Genomic DNA, 25,832 nt, shown 5'->3' with positions numbered 1-25,832 from the left:
GTAAATGACGCTTAACTAGATGAAAATTATGACAAAATTGATGTAACGAGTAAATTATGAGTTTTTTTAATAGCCAAAAAATACATTTACACAATTAGATCGATCTATAATTAAACCTATTATGCTGATTGTATTCATTGTAAAAAAGAACAAACTTTACACTCAATAAAATTCGAAGTAAATTGATTGAAAAAAAAGGGTCATTCATTACGAAAGAAAAAGTAACACTTAATGGAAGAAAGAGTGACTCTCTCTTTTAGTAACTCCATTGAAATGCAACAAGCCGTTAATAATAACAACGATAATAAAAGAAAACTTGCTCTAAATACATTAACATTATTCAATGGGCAGTGCCAGCTTCAGACAAGTTAGTCGGCATCGCTTACGTGAAACACTTAATGCCTCGTTCGTCGTTGTTGTCGTCGTCGTCACAATCAGTGAAAGCGGCACAAAAAAAGTACTTTTATTTATTTAGTTTTTTGCACGCTCTTTTCCTCGTTTTGCGTACGTGTGCGCATCATCCGTGCTCCAAATTCATCTTAATTCCAGTTATGAGAGAAAACTCCTCTGTGTCCTCCATAATCCCTTTTTCCTTTTCTATATAATACAGTCTTTCAATAAGCTTTCCACATCTTTAGAGTTGACGCTGATGGATTTAATATCTTCGAAAAAGAAAAACCTATTTATGTGAGTATTCGATGCTATAATAGCATTGCGATGCCATTTTTGAAAAAGGGATTGTTATGAACGCGTTATTGAAATTACTGTTTCGTTCCAATTTCGATTTCACATGAAATGGGAAAAATATATACGGTGAATGTAGACCTACATAATTTTAAAAATGTATTGCAGCAAAATGTGTGGATTTTTCCTTTGAGTTTCTCTAATGGTGAAATTTATTTTCTATTTACTTATTGAGAATTAAAGGGGGGTGGCTCACGATCTTGGCTTCTCATGCTTTTCTATGTAAAAAAATCTCCTGTTTTTAGGAGCATTCAAAAACACTGTCTGTGCCACATTAAGCCCTCAATTTTTTCTTTAAATTTTATGATTATTTTTATGCAACTTAAGGAGCACTTTTGAGATTTTAGTTGCTGGTTTTTTTTCGAATTAATTAATTTTTGTACTAGACCCCTGTATTACTAGACTTGCACCACTATGCAATTGGCTTTATTAAACCAAACGCACCTCCACGTTAATATTAATGAGGAACTTCTCAAATATTCTTCTTTAATTGATTTTTGATTGACGCCTCTGATTTGGATCCAACCCCGATTATTGCCAGAAATATTTAGTGAGCAAATCTGCCACACATGGGATTTAGAGCGGGTTCAATTACGATTCCATATGATGCCAAACTCGTTAGAATTCTACGGGGCGGAGGGTGTCATGGGGTTTGAGGAGTCAATTATTAGATCAAGTGGTCGTGTTTAAGAGGGTTGGTGCACGATCTTTGCTTCCCATGCTTTCCTATGGGAAAAATCTCTTACCTTTAAGAAACATTTAAAATTTTTCTATTCACTTTAGACACTCCTTTTTTTCTCAAATACTATGGATAGTTTTATACAATCTAAAGCGAGTATTTAGGATGATTTTAATTGTTGGTTATTTTTTCCTCGAATTTTAACTTTAAAAATATAGAACTTTTTCAAAAATCACCAAAATTTACCCCTATTTTGTATCATAAAATTTTTTAAAAATAATTTTAATGAGAAGTCATCTCGTTCAAGTATATAACACCTCAGTGTTGAAAAACACACAAAAACAAGTGATGTTTAAAAATATGTTTCTTATATGACAAAAAAATTTTGAGAAAAGCGCATTTTAATGGAAAAATGGTGGGCATACCCAATTATAATGTGTGTCAGCGGTTGTATTAAAAAAATTAAAAATACTTCTCTCATGCAAGTAGAACCAAAAGTCAAACCCAGACACAGAAAATGTAATAGTATTTAAAAATTGAAAGATTAAAAAATGTGTTTTTTGACAAATTTGCGTGCACCAAACCCCCAGCTCCAAATTAATCTTAATTCCAGTTGTGAGAGGAAAACCTCTATACCGTTTATATATAATCCTACTTTTCTATTCCATATAAAACACTGCAGTCTTGCAGTAAGCTTTCCATATCTTGATACGTGACGCTGATGAATTCAATATCTTTGAGAAAGGAAAAACCTATTTATATGAATGTTCGATGCTGCAATAGCATTGCATGCCATTTTGGGAAAGAGATTATTATGCATGCGTTATTGAAATTGCTGCTTCGTTCTAATTTTCATCTTGTAATGAATGGAAAAATATGCTGGATTCTGACATGTATTGCAGTAAAATGGTATGTTGGCATTTCCTCGAGTTTTTCTAATGTTGAAATTTATTTGCTGTTAGCTTAATAAAGTTTAACATGACAGAGAATATATATTCTAGAGCAGTTCTCATTTCATTGACTATCAATATATATTTCATCTCTGTCCATGTTTTGCAAGCGTGTCAAAAATATTGTGACATGCGTCGTTTGATATGAGAGTGTTATAAAGGAATAAAAAAAATTTATGATACGCTTTTCTTTCATATGAAATTTCTATGGCTTACGGAAAGATATTTACTATGCGATTGACATTTTCGATATCGTTGGTGAAATTCGAGGAATATTTCTGAGAATTTTCGGTGGAAAAAAAGAAAAACATAAAAAAGATGGCTTAATTCTCGGAAAAGAATTTGGAAAGCTTTATCAGATTCATAACGTCACGTATATTGTTAAAGAAAAATACTAAGAAAATACATTATTGGGGTCGTTGAAACAGTAGCTGTTTCAATTTCTGTGCTCTCCAAGACGGAACAGTAAATTATATAAACAGTAAATATATAAAATACTTGTAAATGGGTATAATTATAATCAAGTGCACTTGTAACATTGTAACATACACCGTGGATATAACATACAGTTTCGTAATCCCTCCAATTTTTCGACTCCTTTCATTGCCCATTCACTCGTTCACATATTTTTATCTCTGTTGTAACATACCCTGCTCAATACATACACTGGATGATTATGAACTCGTTAGAAGACTACGAATGCGTTCTTGAAATTGCTATTTCGTTCCGATCTCACAATAAGTGGACGAATATACATGATTGTGACGTGTATTTCAGTTGAAATGATGTGGATTTTCTTTCGAGTTTTTCTCCGTTGAAATTTACTTGCTGTTAACGTACTGAAGTTTAACACGAGAGAAGTTTTCATTTTATTGACTATTAAATATATATTTTATCTCTGTCTATATTTTGTGCGCCGAAAATATTGTGACATTCATCTTTCGATGTGTCATGAAGGACTAAAATTTATTTTATGATATGTTTTTTTTTTGACATGAAATTTCTATGGCTTATGGAACGATATTTACTATACGATTGACATTTTCGATATCTTTGGCGAAATTCGAGGAATATTTCTGAGAATTTTCAGTAAAAAAAACCATAAAAAAGATAGCTTAGTTCTCGGAAAAGAATTTAGAAAGCTTTATCAGATTCATAACGCGTCACGCGTATGCCATTTAAAAAATTCCAAGAAAATACGTTATATTGGGACCATAGCAAGCAGCAGCTGTTCCAATTTCTATGTCTTAGCAAACTATATGAAACAGTAAAAGAACAACTTGTAAATGTGTACTAAACTATTCTTTTCCCGTGTTTTTTCACTCGTAACAACGACGGCCAAATGTAACACGATATCGTGATGAGACAAAAGAAACAAAAAAAAAAAAATAATAATCTTTTATCTCTATTCAATCACTTCTCTTTTTACGACATATTTTTACTTACATATTATAACATGAAGGTACATAAAGCTGAAAAGGCTGAGACATGTTCAACAGATCGTGAAGTTATTCTACGATCCTTAAAAAAAAAAAAAATCTCATTCAAATCTATTTTTGAATTCATTCATTTCCGTCAAGGTGCACTTTCACAGAATAATATTTCCATCATTGTTCATCAGAAGGATTAAGATCGTCGATTCGATTCTAGACTTCAATATTGAATATCTATCAAGAATCAGGAGAAAAAATAACTCCATTGTATCATCTCGAAAGTAACCCAAACTTATATAGACATCCTCAAAATGGTATTATCAAAGAAATATTGATGGATGAGTAAGGAAGTATTTTTTTTATTTTTGAGAGTATATCTTTTCCATTTCTTTGTGTGTGTGTGCTAGTCGGCTTAATGGGTAAATACCTCTTTTATAGACTCGGTCACATTGTTCTAGTTTCTCGAGATATATCCTTTTATAAAATCCCACAAAAGAATTCGACGCGACCTCAAAACTTTCACTTTGCTGGAAAATAAAAACCACATTTACACTCAAGTATTTTCTCTTTTCCGTTACTGTTACCATCATTTTTGGCCGAACTTGATGATTCACTCGTGTTTCAAATCATCGGGCGTTGTTTCGTACACACCACTGTGATGAAGGGCGTCATTTTTCTATTTCTTTTTTTAAAAATTAGTTCCAAGAAAATAACGGTTTTAAGCAAAAAAACAACTAGTTATTTCGCTTCTGTATGAATAGATGTCAGTAGGGAAGATTATGATGGGTTGTAGAAAGTCAAGATAGAAAAATGTTAGTTCTCACCAATAAGAAAACTAGCCCAAAAAACACCCACGAGAAACCTGTTCTTTTTTGGAACCGCAACTTTCGGCAATTTATTTATTTATTTTATACTCAATTTCTGCTTTCTCCACGTACGTTTTTTTTCTTGTCTTCTGTACGCGACAAATTGCCCCGAAGATAAAACATGTTTCTCTCTCACTCACTAGTTTGCGATGATAAAAACCCAGAGAGTTGACCCCATTCTTCGGAATATCTTCTACTTCTTAAATGAATTCTTTACCTTTTCTCTGTAATAAATACAATTTCTACGTAGCTTTTTTTTTTTCTTCTGTTGTTGTTGTTATTACTTCTTCCGCGAGAGCCTTGGAATTTAGGGAATGACACGTAACTGTCCCGATGTCTTTTTCAGTCAGCCCATAAAAAAACTGTTTTCTTCTATCTTGGTATGATTGAATTCTGGAAGCATATCTACATGATATATCACGTCGAGATTATATCCGTCTGAGATAAATCCTTTCTCTCTTGGATGACTTCTGGTTGTAGTACGAACACGTACGATCTTAAGAAAAACCCATTCAGCAATCTTGATGTGAATGAAGTGAGGGTAGTTTTTATTATTATTATTTTCTTTAATGAGCGGAAGACATTTTTTTACATGGAAAAATGATTTCCGTAGACTGTGTGTAATGAATTAAATAGCTTAATTGATGTGTGTCTGGCCCGGAAACATTTCTTGATTTTTGTGTTGATAAAGAGATTCTTGAAACGTGGATTTAACGTAGACTACGGTTTGTTTTTGGGTCTCCTTTTAAACGTGGGCCAAAAAGTTTTAAACTTTCTAGTAGAAATGCCATTAAAAATATTATGTTACAATTGATTTGTTTAAAAATTTTCATGAATATTTCCGATGATTCACGGAAAATGTCTCGCAACGCAATTCATCGATAGGAAAAATTAATCGTTAAGAAAACTCATCGACGAAAAAATAAAAACCGGGTAAATTCACAGACAGCAATTCGTTACCAGTGAGTGAGTGACCGTATGTATTATCACCGAGTGAGTAACCGTATGAGTGACTTAATAAGTGAGCGAGCGAGTAACCGTATGAGTGACCGAGTAAGTGAGCAAGTGAGTAATCGTATGAATGACCAATTGAATGAGCAACCGCATGAATAACCGAGCTAGTAAGAACCACGTGAGCGATCGAATGAGAACCTTCTGAGTGATCGAGTGTGAGAGCCGTCTGAGTGATCGAGTGAGTGAGAGCCGTCTGAGTGATCGAGTGAGTGAGAACTGTAAGAGTAATCTAGTTAGTGAAAACCGTGTGAGTGGGCGAGTTACCAAGTGAGCGAGTGGTTGAATGAGTGAGCATATGAGTGACTCACTCGCTCACTTTCTCACACACCCATTTGCTCACCCGCTCACTCACTAATTCCCTGACTCATTTGATCAATCACTCACTCACTATGCCATTTTGCCAATGAATTGTTTGTCGGCGATTTATTCCAGCGGTAAATTGTTGTCGGCGAATTTTCCGGCAGTGAATTGTTGGCGATGAATTTTTCACACGTGATTTTCTATTGTACATGCTATGCTATGCCCCAATACATTGTTTCACATACCTTTAACACTTATGTTTTACGCAGATTTTCAAATATTAAGAAAAAAAATTTAATTATTAACACATTGAGCGCATGATAAAATGACATGACATCAATGAAATTAATGAAAAAAAATTATTTAAAATAAAGAAAACTGTTCAGTTCATAAAATGAGGCAAAAGATTAAAATTAGATTGACTCAATCTTATTCGAAATTTAATTAAAATTTAATTTTAAAAATTTAATAATTGTTTTTTTAAATCAAGTACAGGGTGTTTATAAATAAACTGACGCTACTCAGCCGTATGTAGCGCCCGTTTTGATGGAGATGTTTTGATGAAACTTGATATATAGGATATTCAATAAAAAAAAAAGTTCAAGTTTTGGTCACCAGGTGGAAAAGTGACGATTTTTTCATCGCAGTTATCTTTTTCCCCCATGGTCTAAATAACGTATATGTTACCGCTAAAGCTCGAAAGCCGTTAATGTGCACATTATCTAGCTAATCTGCAGATTAACTGATTTGATACGTAGATAATCTGTAGAATAACTGATTTCTGCAGCTTAACGGTAACATATATACCAAGTTTCAATGAAATGCGTCCACTATAACGGGTGCTTCATAGGTCAGAGTAGTGTCACTTTAATTATACTCACTGGCAATCCCCATAAATGTATAACAAAGTTGCTCATCCCTATAGATGCCCAAGAGCTTCCGTGCCATCAGAAGTAGTAAGGTTGTGTATTTTCCCAGCAATTTGTAAGAAACTTGCTAAAAATATTTATTTTTGCATTTTTTCTATTACTTCCCGCGTTTTCCCAGAGATTGCTGATTTATTTTTCCTTGTACCTCTGAATATTCTGTCTCTCACCTTTATGGGTATGCGCATACTCACCCTTAGGGGGGTGTGTGAGAGGTGTGATAGCACCAGCCCCCCGTACTCCCGGTAAATTATTGGAGGATTTCACCAGATTTCAAATTATTTCTTGCAAAAGAATTTAATTCTGAATTTTCACTAATTGTGGAATTATCAATTTCATTAATTCTTAATTTTTATCAATTCTGGAATTTTTTTTGTACCGTTAATTCTTAATGTTCATCGATTGTGAAGTTATTAATTTCTTCAATTCTTAATTTTCATCAATTCTGGAATTCTTAATTTTCATCAATTCTGGAATTCTTAATTTTCATCAATTCTGGAATTCTTAATTTTCATCAATTCTGTGTGGAAAATTATTTCTTTCATAAATTCTGGAATTATTTATTTTATCAATTCTAGAATTATTTCTTTCGTTCTGAATTTTCATTAGTACTGGGGAATTATTTCTTTCAGTTATTTTTAGTTCATCAGTTCTAAAACTTTCGTTAGTTTCGGGAATTGTTTCTTTCATTAGTTTAAAATTACCCTCAGTGCTGAATTTTCATAAATTTTTGTGTTAATTTACATTTAGTTACACCTTTAAAATTTTTGTATGAAATTTTTTCAATATTCCTGTCTGTTCTGAAGCAATTGATGCCGATTTCCCTCCTCCAGCAAAATATATAAAATTGTGAAGATGCACCTGGCCCCGCGTCTGGTAAGAGCGACCCGGGGTATGCGTACTACAGGTTAGAAAGAATGGAGGAGAGCATTGGAATGCCTGTGCCTACGCGAAAAATACGTCCCGTGTGAAATGATTTTTTTTTTCCAGCAACTGTGCAATCCGACGTATCCTGAAATATTGATCATATCCCTCAATGATGGGATATGAGTCATGTTAGTTACTTCTATAAAACACAGGCAGCTGCTATTTTAACTTCAAAATGTGGAAAACCGGCGGTATAGCACCAGTACAACACAAAACATGTACATAACTCTGACAACATAAATACTTTGGCGCCACACAATGCACTCAGACACATTCGGCATGTACCAATCCGTTAGAAATCTCCCATAGGAATTTTTACTAGTTGTATGTATGTTTAAGTAGTAGAAGCAGAAATCTGGTTAAGAGCTTAACATACGATACACGTAATAATATACGAATTTTAGCTTGCAACGTTGTTATACGTGTCCCATAAATTGCGCAAATAGCTTGGAAGTTCATAAAAATTGGTATACGTTGAATGTGGTTTGCGAAAAAGTTATTTTCACGATGGGGGATTTTTTTGGCACAGAAAAAAAAAAGTATTTGAAATTTTTGTCAATAGAGGACGCTGCACAGCAGTCTGGCTAGAGTGATTGGACCTGAACCTTTCTTCAAACTCTTCGATGCCCGAAATGCTCGTGAAGCCGGCGATTCGTGGCTGAGTTTCACCAATTGTGTTTTATCTTCCGATGGCAGCATCACAATAGGAACCTCATGCAAGTGCCAGAACAGGAAAATTCAGAAATGAGCTAGAGATGGCTTGATGATATTTTTTCTCGGCTAAGATACATGAAATCAATAGGCTTTCTGGATATTATGCCGAGGTTAACAAGAAAAAAGTGTTGTTTCTCTCCACCGGGAAAGAGCTGTTAATCGTACACACTGCATTTTATAAGACTCTGATCTACATATTTCCAGTGATTAGCTTTCATGCAGCGTCTTCTATCTGTAGAAAGTTGAACTAATTTCATTTCTGTACCAAAAACATTCTCATTTTGTGAAAATAGCTTTTTGGCAAACCGCATTCAAAATATGTACCAATTTTTTTTTTTCAATTTTTATGCGTCTATGGGACACCTTGTACTCAGATACAGATGAAACATCCATAGGCGGCCACCTCTATTCAGCGGCCAACTTCCCATCGCGGCGTTTGTGTCGGAACTAGGCTAGTCAGAATAGGCTCCATAGACATAATACAAAAAATCACCCCTATTCCGCAGCCACCTCTGTATGCGGTCAGCGGCCACTTTTTTTTGACACGTCCCTCTCTCTCTCTCTGAAATGTGTTTTTCCTGTCATACAACCTCTATTCGGCGGTCACCTCCACAGACGGCCATTTTACGGATCTTAATTAAGGACTGTGAAACATTAACGTTAAATTAATTAATTAATAATTTATTTATTAATTTACATCGTATGATCCAAATGTAAATTTGCACCGTCTTTCAGCCATGTTTATAATTTGAAACTTACCATTAGTTTTAATGGACAAGAAAAAATTGAAAGTTTTTCTGACGTCATTCAAAATGGAATTAGTGACTTCCGATGAATTTTTCAGTCACACATTAAGATGGGTTTATAGCTCTTCTTCTGTGATGAGTTTTCCTATTTCAAGTACAGTTTCATAGGTACAGCTTCACGCAATGCATTGAAGGGTTTAAAGCTCTTCTGTGATGAGTTTCCACATTTTTAAATATAGTTTTTCAAAGATAAGAACCCAGTGGCTGACCAGTAATTTTGATAGCATCCAAGTGCTAACCTTTAGATATCATTGGTTAACCTTTATCGCTCTTTAAGCAGATTGATCACAAAATATAGAAAAAATTACTCTTCCTTATCAACAACGTATATCGAAGAAAATATACACACGTAGACATTTCTTCGAAGGAAAAAGAGAAAAAGTAGCCGAATTTTTCCTCTTTTAAACTAATTTTTTTTTCTTAGATATTTAGAACGACGCCAGAAAGGGCCGAACGATGCCAAAACACAACGGCATTAATGCATCGATGCAAAGTATAAATAAATCGCGAATGACCGACCGTACGTACGCGTACTCCTTCGCCTTTGATTGAGGTCTTTATTTATTTATTTATTTTATTATTTTTTCTTTTTTACCTTCCCTTCCTTCAGGGTTGGACATTATTTGAAGCCAACACGTTTATATAAAAAGTTCTCCACCCCGGCCCTTGTTCATAAGCCTAATTTTAGTGCCCTAGGCAAGCGAAACATTGAAAAGGCCGAGGAGTTCATCGGCCCCGGACATTTTCTTTTTGAACACACACATACGTACTCCACTCGCCATCTCTCTCTGGCTATTTTTCTTTGCTATGGGTCAACCTATTTTGTGTTGGGATCAGATGTTTCGCTGCGACCCCTGGTGTCATGCTATATATCATGCCTGGGGTTCGTCAACAGAGAAGGAAAAATTCAAATAAACAAAATTCATTAGTCGATGTATTTTTTTTCCTCTCTTAAATCATCGACTGTTTGATGACCATAATGGTGCGAATTTAATCTTTTGTGCGATATCTTTCTTAATCTACATCATAGTGATTTCTTTCCATGTCGGATATCATCGACATGGTCGTGACCCAAAGGAATGAGAGGAAATAAATCTTTTACTCATTTGTGTCGTATCACTAGGATTGGATGTTTACCAGATTCGTAAATAATGACTATGATGATGATAATATGAATAACAATAATAATAATAATAAATACTTAATGCTTGTTTTCGATTTCTTTATCTACTTGACCCATTAATAACGAAATGGCTCTCTTCAAACTAAGCCTGCTACGACGCCAAGGGTCAAATTTTTGTTGATAGAGGACGCTGCACGGAAGGGAATCAATTTTTTACGTGAACCTTTTATTTACCTTTCTTGGATCTCTTCTGTGTCCGAAATGCTTGCACAGATTTAGCGGCGATCCGTGGCTGAGGTGGAACTACTCAACCAATAGTGCGTAATCCATCAATGTCGGCATAACAATAGAAACCTTATATAATGCGTCAGTAGCAGGAAAATTCAAAAATGAGGCGGTTATACAATCGTAAACCTTGTATTTTATAGGATTCTGATTTGCATATTTCTACTGATTTGCTTTCTTACAATGCTCTCTATCGACGAAAATTCGCACTAACCCATTTTTTTGTTTAAAAAAAAGAAGTATTTCCCACTTCGTGAGAATAACTTTTTCGCAAACCGAAACCGCATTCAAAATATACCGATGCGGTTAAACAAAGTAATTTACAAACTAGTCAGAGAGATTGTTAGTCAGGTACATATATTGCTCCACACACTAAAAGGCGCATAGATGTCTTTGAGGGACTCTGTTTGGTTCTATACCAGTGTTTTTCAACCTGTGGTCCGCGGATCCCCGGTGGCTCTTGAGCACTATGTAAGGCAGTGGTTCTCAAACTTTTGTCACCTGCGTCTTCTCTGCCTAGTTCATTGTCCATATGCGGATCCCCAGAATAGTTTGGTAGATACTGTATTTTTAGATATAAAAGATCCACTTCAAAGCATAAGTAAGCACACAAATCAATAGCGCCGGATCACCTCGACGCCCCTGGCAAAGACATGCGATGCCCCTAGAGTCACGACACTGGAGGCCCATACTTTGAGAAACACTGATGCAAGGGGTCAGAGGTATCATTTCCATTTCCTACTATTGCATGAATGACACATTTTGTGTTATAACACATTGTAATTTATTCAATTTTTTATAATACGCAAATTGTATAAAAAAATGCATTTTTGGATTTTATGGGAGGTGGTTGTAAAAACTGACCTTCTGACGCTACGGGGGTTCCGCGAAGCATTAACCGGACCCGCATGTGTGGCGGTGCGTTAACTTTCAGGGGGGGGGGGGTCCGCGACACCAAAAAGGGGACATCAATTGGGAGAGAAACACTGTCTTATACGATAATAAATTTAAACAAGCTGCCCAAAGCTATAAAAAGTGACAAGAATGATTTCATGGTGTGTTTTTTATTCGTCCTTATGTTGTGAGTATTGCGATTTATGCATCAAAAATGTAAGGGGTAAATTTAAGTACCATTCATCCTGAATGTGAATTTCATTTGATTGGATATTTAAAAAAACAGTTCTGAAGAAGGGCATTTTCATGCAACAAACCTCCCTCTTCATTTCCTCCGCTTCTTGTAAAAAGCCTGCTAGGTCATTCATGGAAAAGAATTTGCAGATCAAAAACCACAGGATAAAATTTCGAAATATTTGAGTGATGACACGCATTAAATTTTTTAATACCCCAAAAATGTTAATTTCATAAAAAAATTTGTATGAATATTAATTCAATTTTGTTTTAAAGAAAGCGTTGCGCAAAAGCGTCATCCAAAAATAGGTTTGTGTTGAAAAACACACACGCACGCACTCATGCACGCACGTACAACACACACACACGCACACACATAAAAAGACACAACAGCAGCAGCTGAAACATTATGTTACCAAAGACCTTTCCAGGACGACCCGAAATAACTGACCACTAGTTGTTGAAGAGAATCATTGACCGTATACAGTGAAACCTTCTTACAGCGATACTCTATGGACCAAGAAAAAATATCGTTGTAGAGAGGTTACCGTTATTGACAAAGGTCGGCATTATCATCAGTCGCTGCCAAATTTATGCTGTTGTTGGCGTCTCTTCTAATTGGCGTTGTTGCTACCACCATGAAATAAATTTATAAGCATTTATTCACAGAAAAAAAAATTAATTGACTTAAAATCCAGTTAGTTGTTCTACACTGCGAAGTGGATTACCGCACAGCACTTTGTGTACTACACAAAAAGTAGCTTCACGGCAACTTCATTTACACTTTCGAACGGTAGATAGCGCAAAATACCGATGTTATCAAACACCCACGAACGAACAAACACTGATAACGAATTAAAAAATATATCGAAGGTGATTTTATCTTTTTTTGGTGGTTTCGAAACATCAAAAAATATCGTTATAAAAGGGGGTTCATCGTAGTAAAGGATATCGTTGTAACTAGAGGAGTTAAACATTAGACTATATGCTATTTCAAACAAGATCTAAAAAAATATCGTTTAGAGGGAATTTATCGATACATCAAGTATCGTTGTAGCGAGGTATCACTGTATACGATTACGAATCCCCGTATGCAACCTAATTATTCATCCACGTAATATCAAGAGATAACGACTCGAGATGATTTCGAATTGTGAGAAATTCGGAGAAACTAGACCCAAACCGGCTGAATGCCGTATCATGTCAATACCCTTTCGGTTTACTCTGCGCAAGTTGGTACACATTCAACAAAATTATCAGTGTTAGATGGATCATTCGAACGTTCATTCAAGCATGTTTATGCGATTCGGGAAGATTTTCGCTATCGATAACTGCAATGATAATAGTGTCATCAATACAGACGTCGAGAAAATTGATTGTTTTTCTTTCAATATTCCGCAAATCTACATGAACTGAAATTTTCTTTTTTTTTTCCTTTTGGAGCCTTGAGCGGAATTCAGAGCTTTTTTTTTTGGTTTAAGTGTGTCAAAGCGAAAGGGATAAAAGAAATAAGAAATTATGATCTATATTACAAGACTTCTGTCTGCGGCTATCATAATGGAGAGACAGGGAATGAGAATTGCACTGCTAGTTTGACAATGATTTTTTTCTTTTTTTACTTTGGCATTTATCAGTAATTTTGTTCGTTGACCTGATGAAGAGCGGCCTCTATTTATTGAGCACCGATTCTCGATGTTTTCAGTGTTATTAAAATTAGGAATTAGGAAGAATTTTTGTTGAAAGAAAAGACAATTTGTGTGTAACTCGTGATTTCTATTTACACGTGGGAACTAAAAGAAGTGTCTAAATGATAATTTTCGAAATACAGTAAAACTTCGATAAGTCGCCACCTTATGTTATCGAAAAGTTTTTGACTGCTTAAGCGGAGTGACGACTTAACCGAAGTGCCGTCAGTTTAATGTGCAATACTGTGAAAATCGTATGAATTTAAAGTAATATAATCTTTTAAAATATAAATTAAATTTACAATATCAACAAAATTTATGGATTGCAAAAGAAATAGACATTTTTACCTTTTTTTGAGCTTTTATTACTTAACTTATTATGGTAAAATAAACTGGTACACTTTGATTTATACTAGTAATTTGTAATTTAGACTAATCCCACTTTTCACTTGAGGAGGCCTTGGGTAGGGAAAAGCATACATTAGAAGATGTCTGGTCGAAAATGTCTGCTTTTCAACAAAAATATTTTGCCTAAATTTGAAGCCCTAAATTAGTGGGGCCCATGCAGAAATCAGGTTTAGCTCGAACATAAGGCTTTTATGGTGACTTTTAAGCATATGGCAATGCTGTTAACAAGCTTATTTTTTAAGGGAACCATAAAATTAATCTGTTCCACTCTCAAACTTTCTCACAGTGACGTGCTAACCGAAATTTTCTACGAATAAACGAGGGTTTAATAACATTGTCGTTTATGAAAGCTAGACGGGCCTGAAGAAAAACGACGACTTAATCGAAGTGACGACTTAACGGGGTTTTACTGTACTTACATTAGGACCTCCTCCAGACCAACCGTGACCTCTGCTCTGCCTCCCTAGGGGTATAAGCTGGTTCGTCTCAGCAGACGTGGACTACGGTGGAAATACATTAGGACCGCACTTGATCATTTTGAGCCCCTCTATAACAGCGTTTCTCAACCTTTTTGAACCCAAGGGCCAGTACAATATCTGAGATGATTCGACGGACCTTTAACTCTTTTTTTTTATTATCTCCCCGTTAAAAAGTCTCGCGACAGAGAGCAACAAGCCTAAAAACGGTACAAATATTCAATCATTACGACTCACTCACTTCACTTCTGAAATAAAGATGGCAGCAGGTGCTCAGTTTGAAAGAATAAAAGGACCTCTACTTACAGCATAATTTGTGTGATCACGTGTCCTGTATTTTATGGGACACTCCCATATTTTTGTCCGTTCCAACTTTACACAATTGTTTCGTTTTTTTCAATGAAGCTTATTCGAATTTGTAATACTTAATTAAAATGGTGAATGAAGATAGCTTTCATGGTTTATAAATTTATACTATGAAGGTTATGACTATTCTGAGGAGAGAATACGCATCTCACATACTCTCATAATCATTTCTTTCTGTGAACTACATTTCGAGTTACTGGATGAAGGAACGCCGGAACTTCACCACTGGACTTATCCCGTTGCCGAGATCTCTTCCAGCCCAACTTCGTGGCAGAGTGAAATACTTTATTTTATTTCAAGTTACTGTGAGTTCTAGTAGTGTACTTTCCCATTCACTCATACATAATTTTCAGCCATTTTAGCAACAAGTGGCGATTTTGCAAACTTCTGGCAATGTTTAAGGAAACAATTGGCAATATACGTATTTTGCCATACTTCAGATCACAGTTTCCCGTGTGGAAACTGATCATGAGAGTCCTTCAAACCCTTGTCCAGAGCATATAGATATTTCTAACCAAATCGGAACGGTTCCGATTGCTTGGATTCTTAATTTCGACAAACCCTTCGTGGTCAGTTTTTAGTTATTTTCAAATAATCAGAAGCAGTACCGATTGGAAAATTTCTCACATAAACGCTAAATCTCCGGAAGCAATGCAATGAAAATGCAAATGCTTAATTAATCATTCCGCTTCCATGTTTTCAAAACTGCTTAGGGACGTATTCTCCGACATGGTTTAAACTGTAGTCATAATTTTCTTATAAGAGATCAATATAGATTGGTTAAAAACTTGAATTTAACCAATCCGTGTCGATCTCTTATCAAAAAATTGTGTGATTATAGTTTAAACCATGTCGGTGGATACCGCCCTTAACGAATCATGGATTGTGATTGAAGTATTATCGAACTTGAAACACATAAAGTATTTAAACGAAATCGAGTCACTAGGACAAAAGTTCTTGAAAATGCCAGGAAAAACAATAGCAACGATATTCATTAATATAAAAAAATGCGATTCTTGTTATACTGCCTTTATTTTTAGTGATCCGATTCCAACAAAGAGATCCTAGTCGCTTTAATTCTTAATTCACAAAAATCCATCGTTTGTTTGTTGTAGATAAATTAAGTTATTTTCTATCCATCAAAAAGCAGTATCAAGCCGGAATATTTTTTTCCTTCAGGTAAACATCAAAAATAAGTAAATGCACTAATGAAAATGCAAATAATAAGACATTAATCCATCTCACTTATACGTTTCTAAACTGCTTTACGGATCTTTGATTGAAGTACTGATTATATTCATTCTTGATGTGTTCTAAAACTCGAATGATTTTTCGGGAAAAAAGACAATTTATAAGCAGTGATTGTTATTTACATATTACTTATATCGTGAGAAATCAAATATGAATGCCAAATATCCAACTTGAAATACGTCATATAGTATTTAAGTGAAATCGAGTCACTAGGGCAAGGCATTGAAAATGTTCAAAAAAAAAAACAATATCAATGATATCATTTTAATAAAAAGAAAATTGTTATTTTTGTTATACTGCTCTTAATCTTTTTGATCCGATTCGTTTGGATTCTTAATTCCCACAAAGCCTTCATTTGTTAGCTGTAGACCAATTAGGTTTTTTTCCCTCTATCAACCAAAAGCAGTATCAGGCCTGAATATTCTTCAGGTAAACACCGAAAATGCAAATGGTAAGTCATTAATCACATCCTACTTCCAAGTTTCCAAAATGCTGGATTGAAGCACTGACTATGTATTTATCTAGCATCCAGTCTTGATGTGATATAAAACTAAAGAAGACAAACAAACTGTGATTTTTATTTACACGTGAAAACTAAAGTGTGAATCTAAAATATTAAACAAGAAATGCATCACATTTGCGTAGAATCGAGTCACTAGGGCAATATCGACCTTGTATCAGAGAATCTAATGCACAAGGGGTATAAAACACATATACTTAACATTTCACTCACCCCCCCCCCCCCCGTGCTTTAGGCCCCTTCATATTTGAGTGAATTTACGGAAAATTCACCGTCACTGCTAGAAAAATTCACTGCTAGTGAAATTCACCGACTAACAATTCATCGACAACAGTTCGACGCGAGTCAGTGAGCCAGCAGAGTGAGCGACCTAGTAAGTTAGTGATTAAATGAGTGACCTAGTCAGGAAGTGAACGGCATGGTGATCGAGTTTGTGTGATAGCGTTAGCAACCTAGTGAGTTTACCGTTTTACCCGCATTTAATGTGTTTTTTCCCATTTTCTCTCCGCGTTTTTCGAATTCTATATATGTAACATCTCAGTGAATATTGCACTCAAAAACGTGGTTTTTTTGTTGGTATCAGGAGAGACAGGACATCAACTTTTTTAATTGGGTTTTTGAGCATACGGGGACTATAAAAAGTTAATTTTTTTACTTTAATAACTATACTACCCCTTGAAAACATGAATGGCATATCTGAGTACTTCCAAAGCCTTCTAGTAGTATCTAGGAGGCTTTGGTACTATACATTATTTGAAAACTTTTTCCTAACTGAAAGAATACTTTTAGGATCAGTCCGGAGTTGCGAGCGGTTCTATCTATCTATCTAGGATCAACAGTTCACCAGTAAAATGGCATATCTCCTCCCCCTGTTTGCTATGTACCCTGCATATATGGCTCTATTATACAGTATATTAAAGCCCCGGAAGGGCAAAAATTCCGTGATTGATTCTGATATCGTGGGAAATATTTATGCACATTGTTCTTTTTCACAAAATATGAGGCCCCTTCTGTTCTGCCACCTATTAAATAAAAACTAAAAACTATCTGTTATATTTTTTTAAAGTGAAGTTAGTTGTGTTGGTTTCAAACCGGTATGCAACATGAAGACGAACAAATGTATGAAATGACGAACATACGTAATGGATACTGTATATTGAGCTTATATTGCATATTGGAATAAATTTTACGCATAAAAATACCGGTTAATACCGAAAACCGAAAAACCATAATTGGTGAGACAGGGTTAATAAATTTTCTATATTTGTTACTAAATCACTATTTTGTAAAAATAAAAAACAACTAATAACCGGGTAATTTGGTGCATAAAATTAACATCGATATGCAGCGTAAAAATGAAAATAAATAATAGTTTCACACTTACATGTTGTTCATTTTCATTCTTCTGCACATCAGTTTAGAACCAACTATAACTTTTTTTTGGAGAATAAATAGTTTTGATTTTATTCAATAGGTGACAGCAGGAGTCCTAGCTCAAAGCGGTTTCTCGTATTTATAATAGCAAAGCATTTTAAAATTGAATTATAGTAAGTCAGAGGGGGTTATAAAAATAGGAAATTTTCCTCCAATTTTCACCGGTTTGCGAATTATTTTTCCCATTTTTGTGTTAATTCGCAAAAATTTTTACTTTACTTCAGCGGTCTATAATAGAAAAAAAAGTTTGAAGCACAATGAACTAAAAACAGTATAAGGACCGGGCTTTTGATGCTAATTGGTAATTTTATCAATTGCTTTACAATTCAACACTTTTACAATGTCCTCTGAAAAGTTTTCTTAAATACGTCCCTTGGTTTTTATCTGAATTTCCGTTACGTCCTGGTTTTTCAATCGCATGATCTAGCCACCCTATCCTAGGTCCGGTCCCGTACCGTACCGCAAATTGGCTATGATTCTATAAGTGATTAATTCTTTTTGAATTTAATGATTAATAGATTCTTTTTGAATTTTCGTCTTTCTTTCGAAATTTCGATTAAAAAAGGAAATTACGCCATTTTCGATATGTTTTTATCAAATAAATCGTGTTTTTTTTAAATTTCTAAAGTAAGTAAATCCAGTGTGAGATAACATTTTTCGGGTATGTAAAATATTGGATTGGGGGAATGTTATTTTTTTAAGTTTCATGCCAGAGCGGGTCTATAAAGTTTTTGAGATTTTGCCCTGATGGTTTATGAAACTAGAATGAGATTTTTCTGGAAAGAAAAAAAATAAACTGAATTTTTATTTATATATACACGCGGGAACTAAAGCGTGAATATAGGTAAAATGTTTATCTTGAAATAGACCATATTTGCGAGGAATCGGCTCAATAAACGAAAAAGTTCTTGAAAATGTCAGAAAAAGCGATAGCAACGATGTCAGTAACAGAAAATTCTGTGATTCTTGTTATACTTCTAATCCTTTCTGATTCGATCCTTACTAAAACATTCGATTCGCTTGGATTCTTAATTCACACAATTGCTTCATGGTCGGTTAAGTTATTTTCTATCAATCAGAAGCATTGTTACGGCGGAAACATTCTCATGTAAACACTGAAACTGCGGAAGTAATGCAGTAAAATGCAAATGATGTCATTAATCATCCCACTTCCATGTTTCGAAACTGCCGGATATTATCTTGGCTTGATCGAAGTGAAATATCGAGTGCATTTATCAAGCTTTATTGATTCTTTAGTCTTGGTGTTCGCTATTTCTAAAACTAGACCGGTTTTTCTGGAATAAGACAATTTGTAAGCTTATACGTGAGAACTAAAGCAATGCACAACAAAAATATCGACCTTGAAATACATCATATTTGAGTGGCATCGAGTCACTCACTACAAGATTCTTGATAAAAGCAAAAAATAACGATATCATTAAATAGGAAATTGAGGTTCTTGTTCTGGACCCGATCCCGACAAGAATTCGATTCTTCTCACCCATTGGAACATTTCCGATTCGCTTGGATTTTCACAGTTCACATAAATCCATCATGTAGGGGTCAGTTTTTGACTATATTCAAATAATCACAAACAGTATTTGGCTGGAAAATTTCTCACATGAACACTGAAAATACGGAAGTAGTTTTTTGTATATGCAGATGTCATTAATCATTAAACTTCCATGTTTCCAAACTGCTGGAAGGATTTTGGATTGATCAGAATGAAATACTGACTATTTATCTTCACCGAGTCTTGATGTGTTCTAAAACTAGAATGATTTTTCTGGAATAGGATGGTTTATAAGCTGTGATTTTTGTTTATGAATGAGAATAAAATAAGCGGAATCTAAAATATCGATATTACATCATGTTTGACTACTACACTAAACACCAACTCTGGCCATATTGCAATTTACTTCCAATAATAAGATGGGTTGGAATTGAGAAGGCGCTGTCTATCGGTGTTTCGCCCCAAGCTCGTTAAGGAAAATATCTTATCTATATTCTCCCTCGGTTTTGCAACTGGGACCGTGACAACAACCTTCACGGTGGTAGACGAGCATTTTACCACCACGTCACTCGGGAACTATCATATTTGACTGGAATCGACTCACTAGGGCAAGATACTAATCTTGAAACGTCAAAGATACTGATAGAAACTTGTGATTCTTTTACTATACTGCCCCCTTAATTTTCCTGATCTGAACCTAACAAAAATCCGATTCACTTGGATTCTTAATGCACACAAACCCTTCATGGTAAGAGTTAGGTTATTTCCCGTCAATAAAAAGAAGTGCCAGGCAGAAACTCTCATATAAACACCGAAAGTGTAGAAGTAATACAATAAGCGAATGATAATTGCATTGCCGTCTGGCGATCGAGTGGTTAGGGAACTAGCATCTCACTGGTCCCGGTTCGGGCATGGATGTGTCTACTAACATTAATAAATTCCCTGGACGGATCATGCCGATCCCTTGGGAATGCGTGAAGGTCACGTATATTATTATAAGTTTTTAATATTATGCAACGTTTTCATGTTTACAAACTGCTGATCGGATCTTGGATTGATCGAAGTGAAATACTCACTACGTCTATCGAGCTTTATCGATCTTGGTGTTCGCATTGTTCCAAAAGTAGGTTGGTTTTTCTGGAGTAAGACAATTTGTAAGCGACATGAGAACCATAGGAATGCACACCTAAAATATCGACCGTGAAGTACATCGTATTTGAGTGGAATCGAGCCAACTAGAGCAAGATTCTTGAAAAAACGAAAATAACAATGATGTCATTAATAAGAAAATTGAGTTTCTTTGTTTTTAATCTTCTCTCTGGATCCGATCTTGATCAGTATCAGATTCTTCTAACCAAATCGGGCAGTTCCGATTCACTTGGGTTCTCAGTAAACACACGTTTTTTAAGTTTTATAAATGAATTTTTATCAAACTTACATATTGTAATACCGGCCTAAGGAACCAGTTACATTCAAGTGAATGTAACCAATAGGGTAATCAGATGCTTTTCCAAGTTTTGTAAAAGATCTTTTATCAAACTTTTGTTGTGTAATCCCATTCTAATACCGGCCTTGGATTGATCAAAGTGAAGTACTGACTACGTTTTTCGAGCATTTCGTTTGGTGTTCGCAATGTTCTAATATTAGGATGATTTTTCTGGAAGAAAGCAATTTATAAGTTGTGATTTCTATTTACAAGCGAGGACTTGGAGAGTACATCAAAAATAGCGATCGTGAGATACACCATATGTAAGTGAAATCGAGTCACTAGGACAAGGCTCTCGAAAATAAGTGTTAAAAGGCAATAACAAACGGGAACACCATAGGGGAAAAAAAAATTGTGATGTTATATATTCTTTCTAATCTTCTGGATCCGATCTCAACAAGCAAAATGCGATTCTTCTAACCACATCGGGATATTTCAGAGATTCGCTTGAATTCTCAATACACATAAATCCTTCATGGTCAGTTTGGCTATCTCCAAATAATACAGACTGGAAACATTTCTCACATGAACACATCGATAGAGCGGATGCAATGCGATGATAAAAATGTAGATGATAAGTCATTAATCATCACACTTCCACGTTTCCCGCAAGCTAAAACGGGTCTTGGAAGTGGAACTAAGATGGTCGCGTACAATCGAACGAATCAGAGCCTAAAATTTCATCAGCTTTATCCAGTCGACGGGAAACTTCTCACGCTATAGTGAATATTTCACTCTAAAACGTGGAGAATTAAACGGATAACTGACGATGTGTGTGTTTGTGTATCTTTTGTTGTTGTTGTTTCTTTCCGTTTTCCATAACATTGAGTTTCGACCTGAAAATCACGCGCTCAGCGAGACATGAAATAGCTGGTCCGGTCATCCCTATATTGAATGTAGCTAAAATTGTGTGAAGGTTATTTACGGGCACGTGTGTGTGTGTTGGGATTATAAAGTGCCTTTATTATAACAGAAGAAAACCATAGATTTTATGGCTTGAAGATTTTAGCTTCAGCCACACACTGTTCAGGGGTGACGTGTAACTCCTAATGCGGTCGTTATCTCATATAATCATTCGTCATAGAGGTAGGGTTCTAATTTAAGAAATGCTCAAAATTTGTTCAAAAATCACTCTGCACCAGTTTCAAGAGTGAAAAATTCAGTGCGTCATAAAATAAACAAAAATCTAAATTTCTATACGGTCCCCGCTTTCCTCTGACTTCAAATTAGAAAGTTGTTGCCCTGTCTCTCCTGAGACAGACAAAAAAAATTCTTGTTTCTAAGTGCTATTCACTGAGATAGTTGAATTAAGAAAATCAGAGAAAAGTTAGGAGAATAACATCATAAATGAGAGAAAGGAACGCAGTCCGTTATTTTATGCTGTTCTTTCCCAACTTTCGGATTTTTTTAAATTAAAATATCTCAGCGAATAATTAAAAACATGGAATTTTTTTTGTGTTGGCCTCAGGAAAAAGACAGGGCAACAACTTTTTAATTGGAAGTTAGAGAACGGGGAAGAGCGTGTAAAAATTTAGGTTTTTATTTTATGACACACTGTATTTTCACTCTTACCAGAGTGATTTATGAACACATTTTGATCATTTTTTAAACTCGTACTTTTACAACGAACAGTTGATGAGATAAAGGACGCATTAGGATTTACAGGACACGCTGTATAACCATAAATCAGTAGACAATTTGAAGTTTAGACATTTATTCGAATTATCAGATAAATACTGGATGAAACATTCTGCAATTTCAGGCATGTAAACATGGTGCTTGAACTCGCACTTGCCAGTTCAGATTCGATTATTTTCTGCATTTGATAATACCATTGAGTTTGTTCATTTTGACATCACACACGCGTGTCAAGGCCGCTGCAGACTACTCTGACGTTACGTGGTCACACGTCACATCAGAGACGTTGTGTTATTCTAATTCGTGGAAATTTTTCCCACGTCACAATATAATCGAGAAATACCAATTGGGAAAAAATCCCTTATCATCTAGCTACTTTCAGCAAGTGACAGGAATTTTTTCTCACTGTATCGCCGATATCTTTCTGAATTTTCACGACATTCAACTGAAATTTTTATATAAGTAACACTATGAAAATTTGGCAATCGAATTATTTAAAAATAAAATTTAATTGATAATTCCTGCGAATGTGCGTGATTAAAAAATTACTTTAAAAATAATTTACTCTTAAAATGCTCATATCTCTCATCGAATAATATATTGTTGCATTTTAAATCCTTATGCCGTGTGTTTCATGTAAGGTGTCAAATTTTCTGTAAGTTTTGTAAAAATTTGGTTGAAAACTCCGCATATTTTAGCAAAAAAAAAAAACACGTGATGAGAAACGTGGAATTTTTGTAAGAAACATTTAGATCTTTGCGGATATACGTGCTATTTTCACGAAAAAGCACATGCGTATTGAACCAAAGTAATAAAAATATTCTGTAGAAGTTCAAAACCATTTTCCGTTTTTATGTGATACGGTGTAGATAACTTTTTTTTTCAAATTTTTTGTCGATCCCCTGAAAGCGTTCGTGACCAAATAAGCACTGAAAAGTGAGTTTAAGTATTATGCTTATATGCCCGAAACTACAGAACGATTCGTCCAATATTTTCCCTAGCTATTTGAGAAAATGTCTAAACTCACCAAAGCAGGCTGGACAAATCTACGCACCAGAACAATGCTTTAGGCACCAAAAAATTTTCCCACTTAGAAAAAGGTCCAAAATAATGCGTTTTTGACATTTTTAAAGCATAGTGGCTGTTTCACGTTGGCAGATACGCTTCTATAAATTGTAAAATTTTTATGCTGTTCGCAGCCTGCAATTTAGCAAAACTACACAAAGAAAATTTTAGGGTCCAATACCAATTCTTTAGTAGCCTGGGATTAGTCCAGCCCTGCTCCAAAGTGTCCACTGTCTTATGACTATTATAGTTTAATTTTAGTACTCGTAAGCTTTAGCAAGGAGTCAGATGAAGTTCTGTCTCAGGTATATATCGTGTCGAAGGTGAAGACTCAGGCGTTTGCAGCCGATCTAAATCTATTTTAAGTATTCTTGTGATTAGCCTACGTGAGAAATAACCGAAGAGCTGATGACAATAATAGAAACAAAAGAATTGCGTATTGTATAATGTTTTTTATTTCTAGAAACTGATTACCATCTTGAAATGTGAAGATAAAGATGATCATTTCGCTTGAAATAACTGTTGTAATCATTTACGAGGTCTTCGAACGCTTAAAACAAGGCCAGTTGTCTAGGGCCAGGCCATTTTCGGGGACAAATGCCAAGGTCACGAGCTTGACATTTAACCTCGAAAAACCACCTTTTCTTTTATTTTCATTTTTCCGTGTAATGAGTATTTCTTAATAAATGGCACCATGTTCGAGCCCAGGGTCTCGTCATGGTTCAGTCATCCTACACCTGTCATCGCGCTTAGTGAAGACGTCGAGTTTTGCATTGTGAAATTTTGTTCCAACTATAATTACTTTTTCTGAGAACGAAATTGGGGATAGGAGGAGTTGGTAAACATTTTCCCCTGTTCTATTTCTTAATCGATAAATTAGGACATTTTAAACAACTTGGAGCAGCTTTTACACGCTGTTCGCAAAGAATGCATACAAATTTTGATACATTGAATCCAGGCGATGGCTGCCATATTATGCTTGAAATCCTCGATGAATTTCGTTGTGATCATCATAGGCCCCTCTTCTTTCGAAAAGTTTATTGATAAAGTTCTTTAAAAATACTGAATCAATGGCTCCCGTATTATCATTGATGAATTTCGCGCAGATTAAAAGTTAGTTTTATATCTTTAGAGATTTAAAATTTCTCTTTGAAATTTTTTAAAAGAGTAGGAAGGTACACACACATATTATAGGATATCTTTATATAACTTTAATATAGGATTATAGGAGTTTTACTGATTTCTATCAAAGACGTATAACATAGAAACATTTTCAACACAGCTGTGCTCAACATTCAACATAAGTTCCATAGGATAGAAAAAGCTCAGTTTGGTCCTAAATGAACCAATCAATTTACGAATTATTAGTAATTAAAAATTTATAATCTTTTTTAAACGTTTTTCTTTAAATTTTAAATTTAATATCGATTTTTGTGAGCTAGAATACAAGAAAATAATTGAAATATTTTTGTTGTGTTGAATAAATGAATTTATTGATTATTGTCTATTACGTAGTACGTCAGTTACAAGATGTATTGGAGGGTTGTAGTACAGTATCCTTATTCAGATCCATCTGGAAGGGAGGGGGGGCAGTGGACGAAACAGCATCAAACTTGGTTGGCTGGTTGTTTTCACAAGACAAATGGGGAAACCATTTTGTGTTTAAAAAAAGTTTTTAAGATTACTGACAGGAGAAAATTTAGCACTTCGAAAAATAATAAGTGACACGAAATGCAACTGGTTATGAAAGAGTAGATAAAAAGCAGGAAAAGTTTTTCTATAAAATTCTGAAAATGTCAATCATATCACAGGTTTCCATTGTTCTTGGAAGATAAATTTCAGCTGCAAAGCACTCTCAACATCATTGCGATCGTCGAATAATGTTAATTTATCATTTTGTGATGGGCTTTTTTATGTCACGAACTTCCAACCCGTTACCGGAATTGTATTCAACAAATTCGCGCAGACAAGGCCATATATTTACCCCCATCGGTCATTTTTTTAAAAACTTTTCTGTAAAAAAACATTTTCCTTAAGTAAGCTACACACACGTTCAGGTTTGCTTGTACAAGTACGTTGAATGAAGAAATCAATA

At 34.9% G+C, this 25,832-nt stretch overlaps 1 protein-coding gene across 2 annotated transcripts in view; it reads left to right on the top strand.

Moving 5' to 3' along the window:
• LOC149078614 (uncharacterized) overlaps positions 1-25,832 on the top strand; it is a 60,777-nt gene that overhangs the window by 4,140 nt on the left and 30,805 nt on the right. The window contains exon 1 of one of the 2 annotated variants that reach the window (XM_089240745.1): positions 548-687. The exons of the other annotated variant lie outside the window; for it this stretch is intronic. Coding sequence (XP_089096871.1) covers positions 650-687 — 38 coding nt within the window. The 5' untranslated portion in view covers positions 548-649. Of the gene's footprint in view, positions 1-547; positions 688-25,832 lie in introns of those variants that run through there. 2 annotated transcript variants of the gene reach the window in all.

This window comes from Pholcus phalangioides, unplaced genomic scaffold, assembly GCF_987345545.1.
Source record: "Pholcus phalangioides strain wild (caught in Gottingen) unplaced genomic scaffold, Ppha-v1.0 ptg000013l_1, whole genome shotgun sequence".
Lineage (NCBI taxonomy): Eukaryota > Metazoa > Arthropoda > Arachnida > Araneae > Pholcidae > Pholcus > Pholcus phalangioides.
The sequence above is the reverse complement of the archived record's forward strand: the minus strand, read 5'-3'. Positions and strand labels throughout refer to the sequence as shown.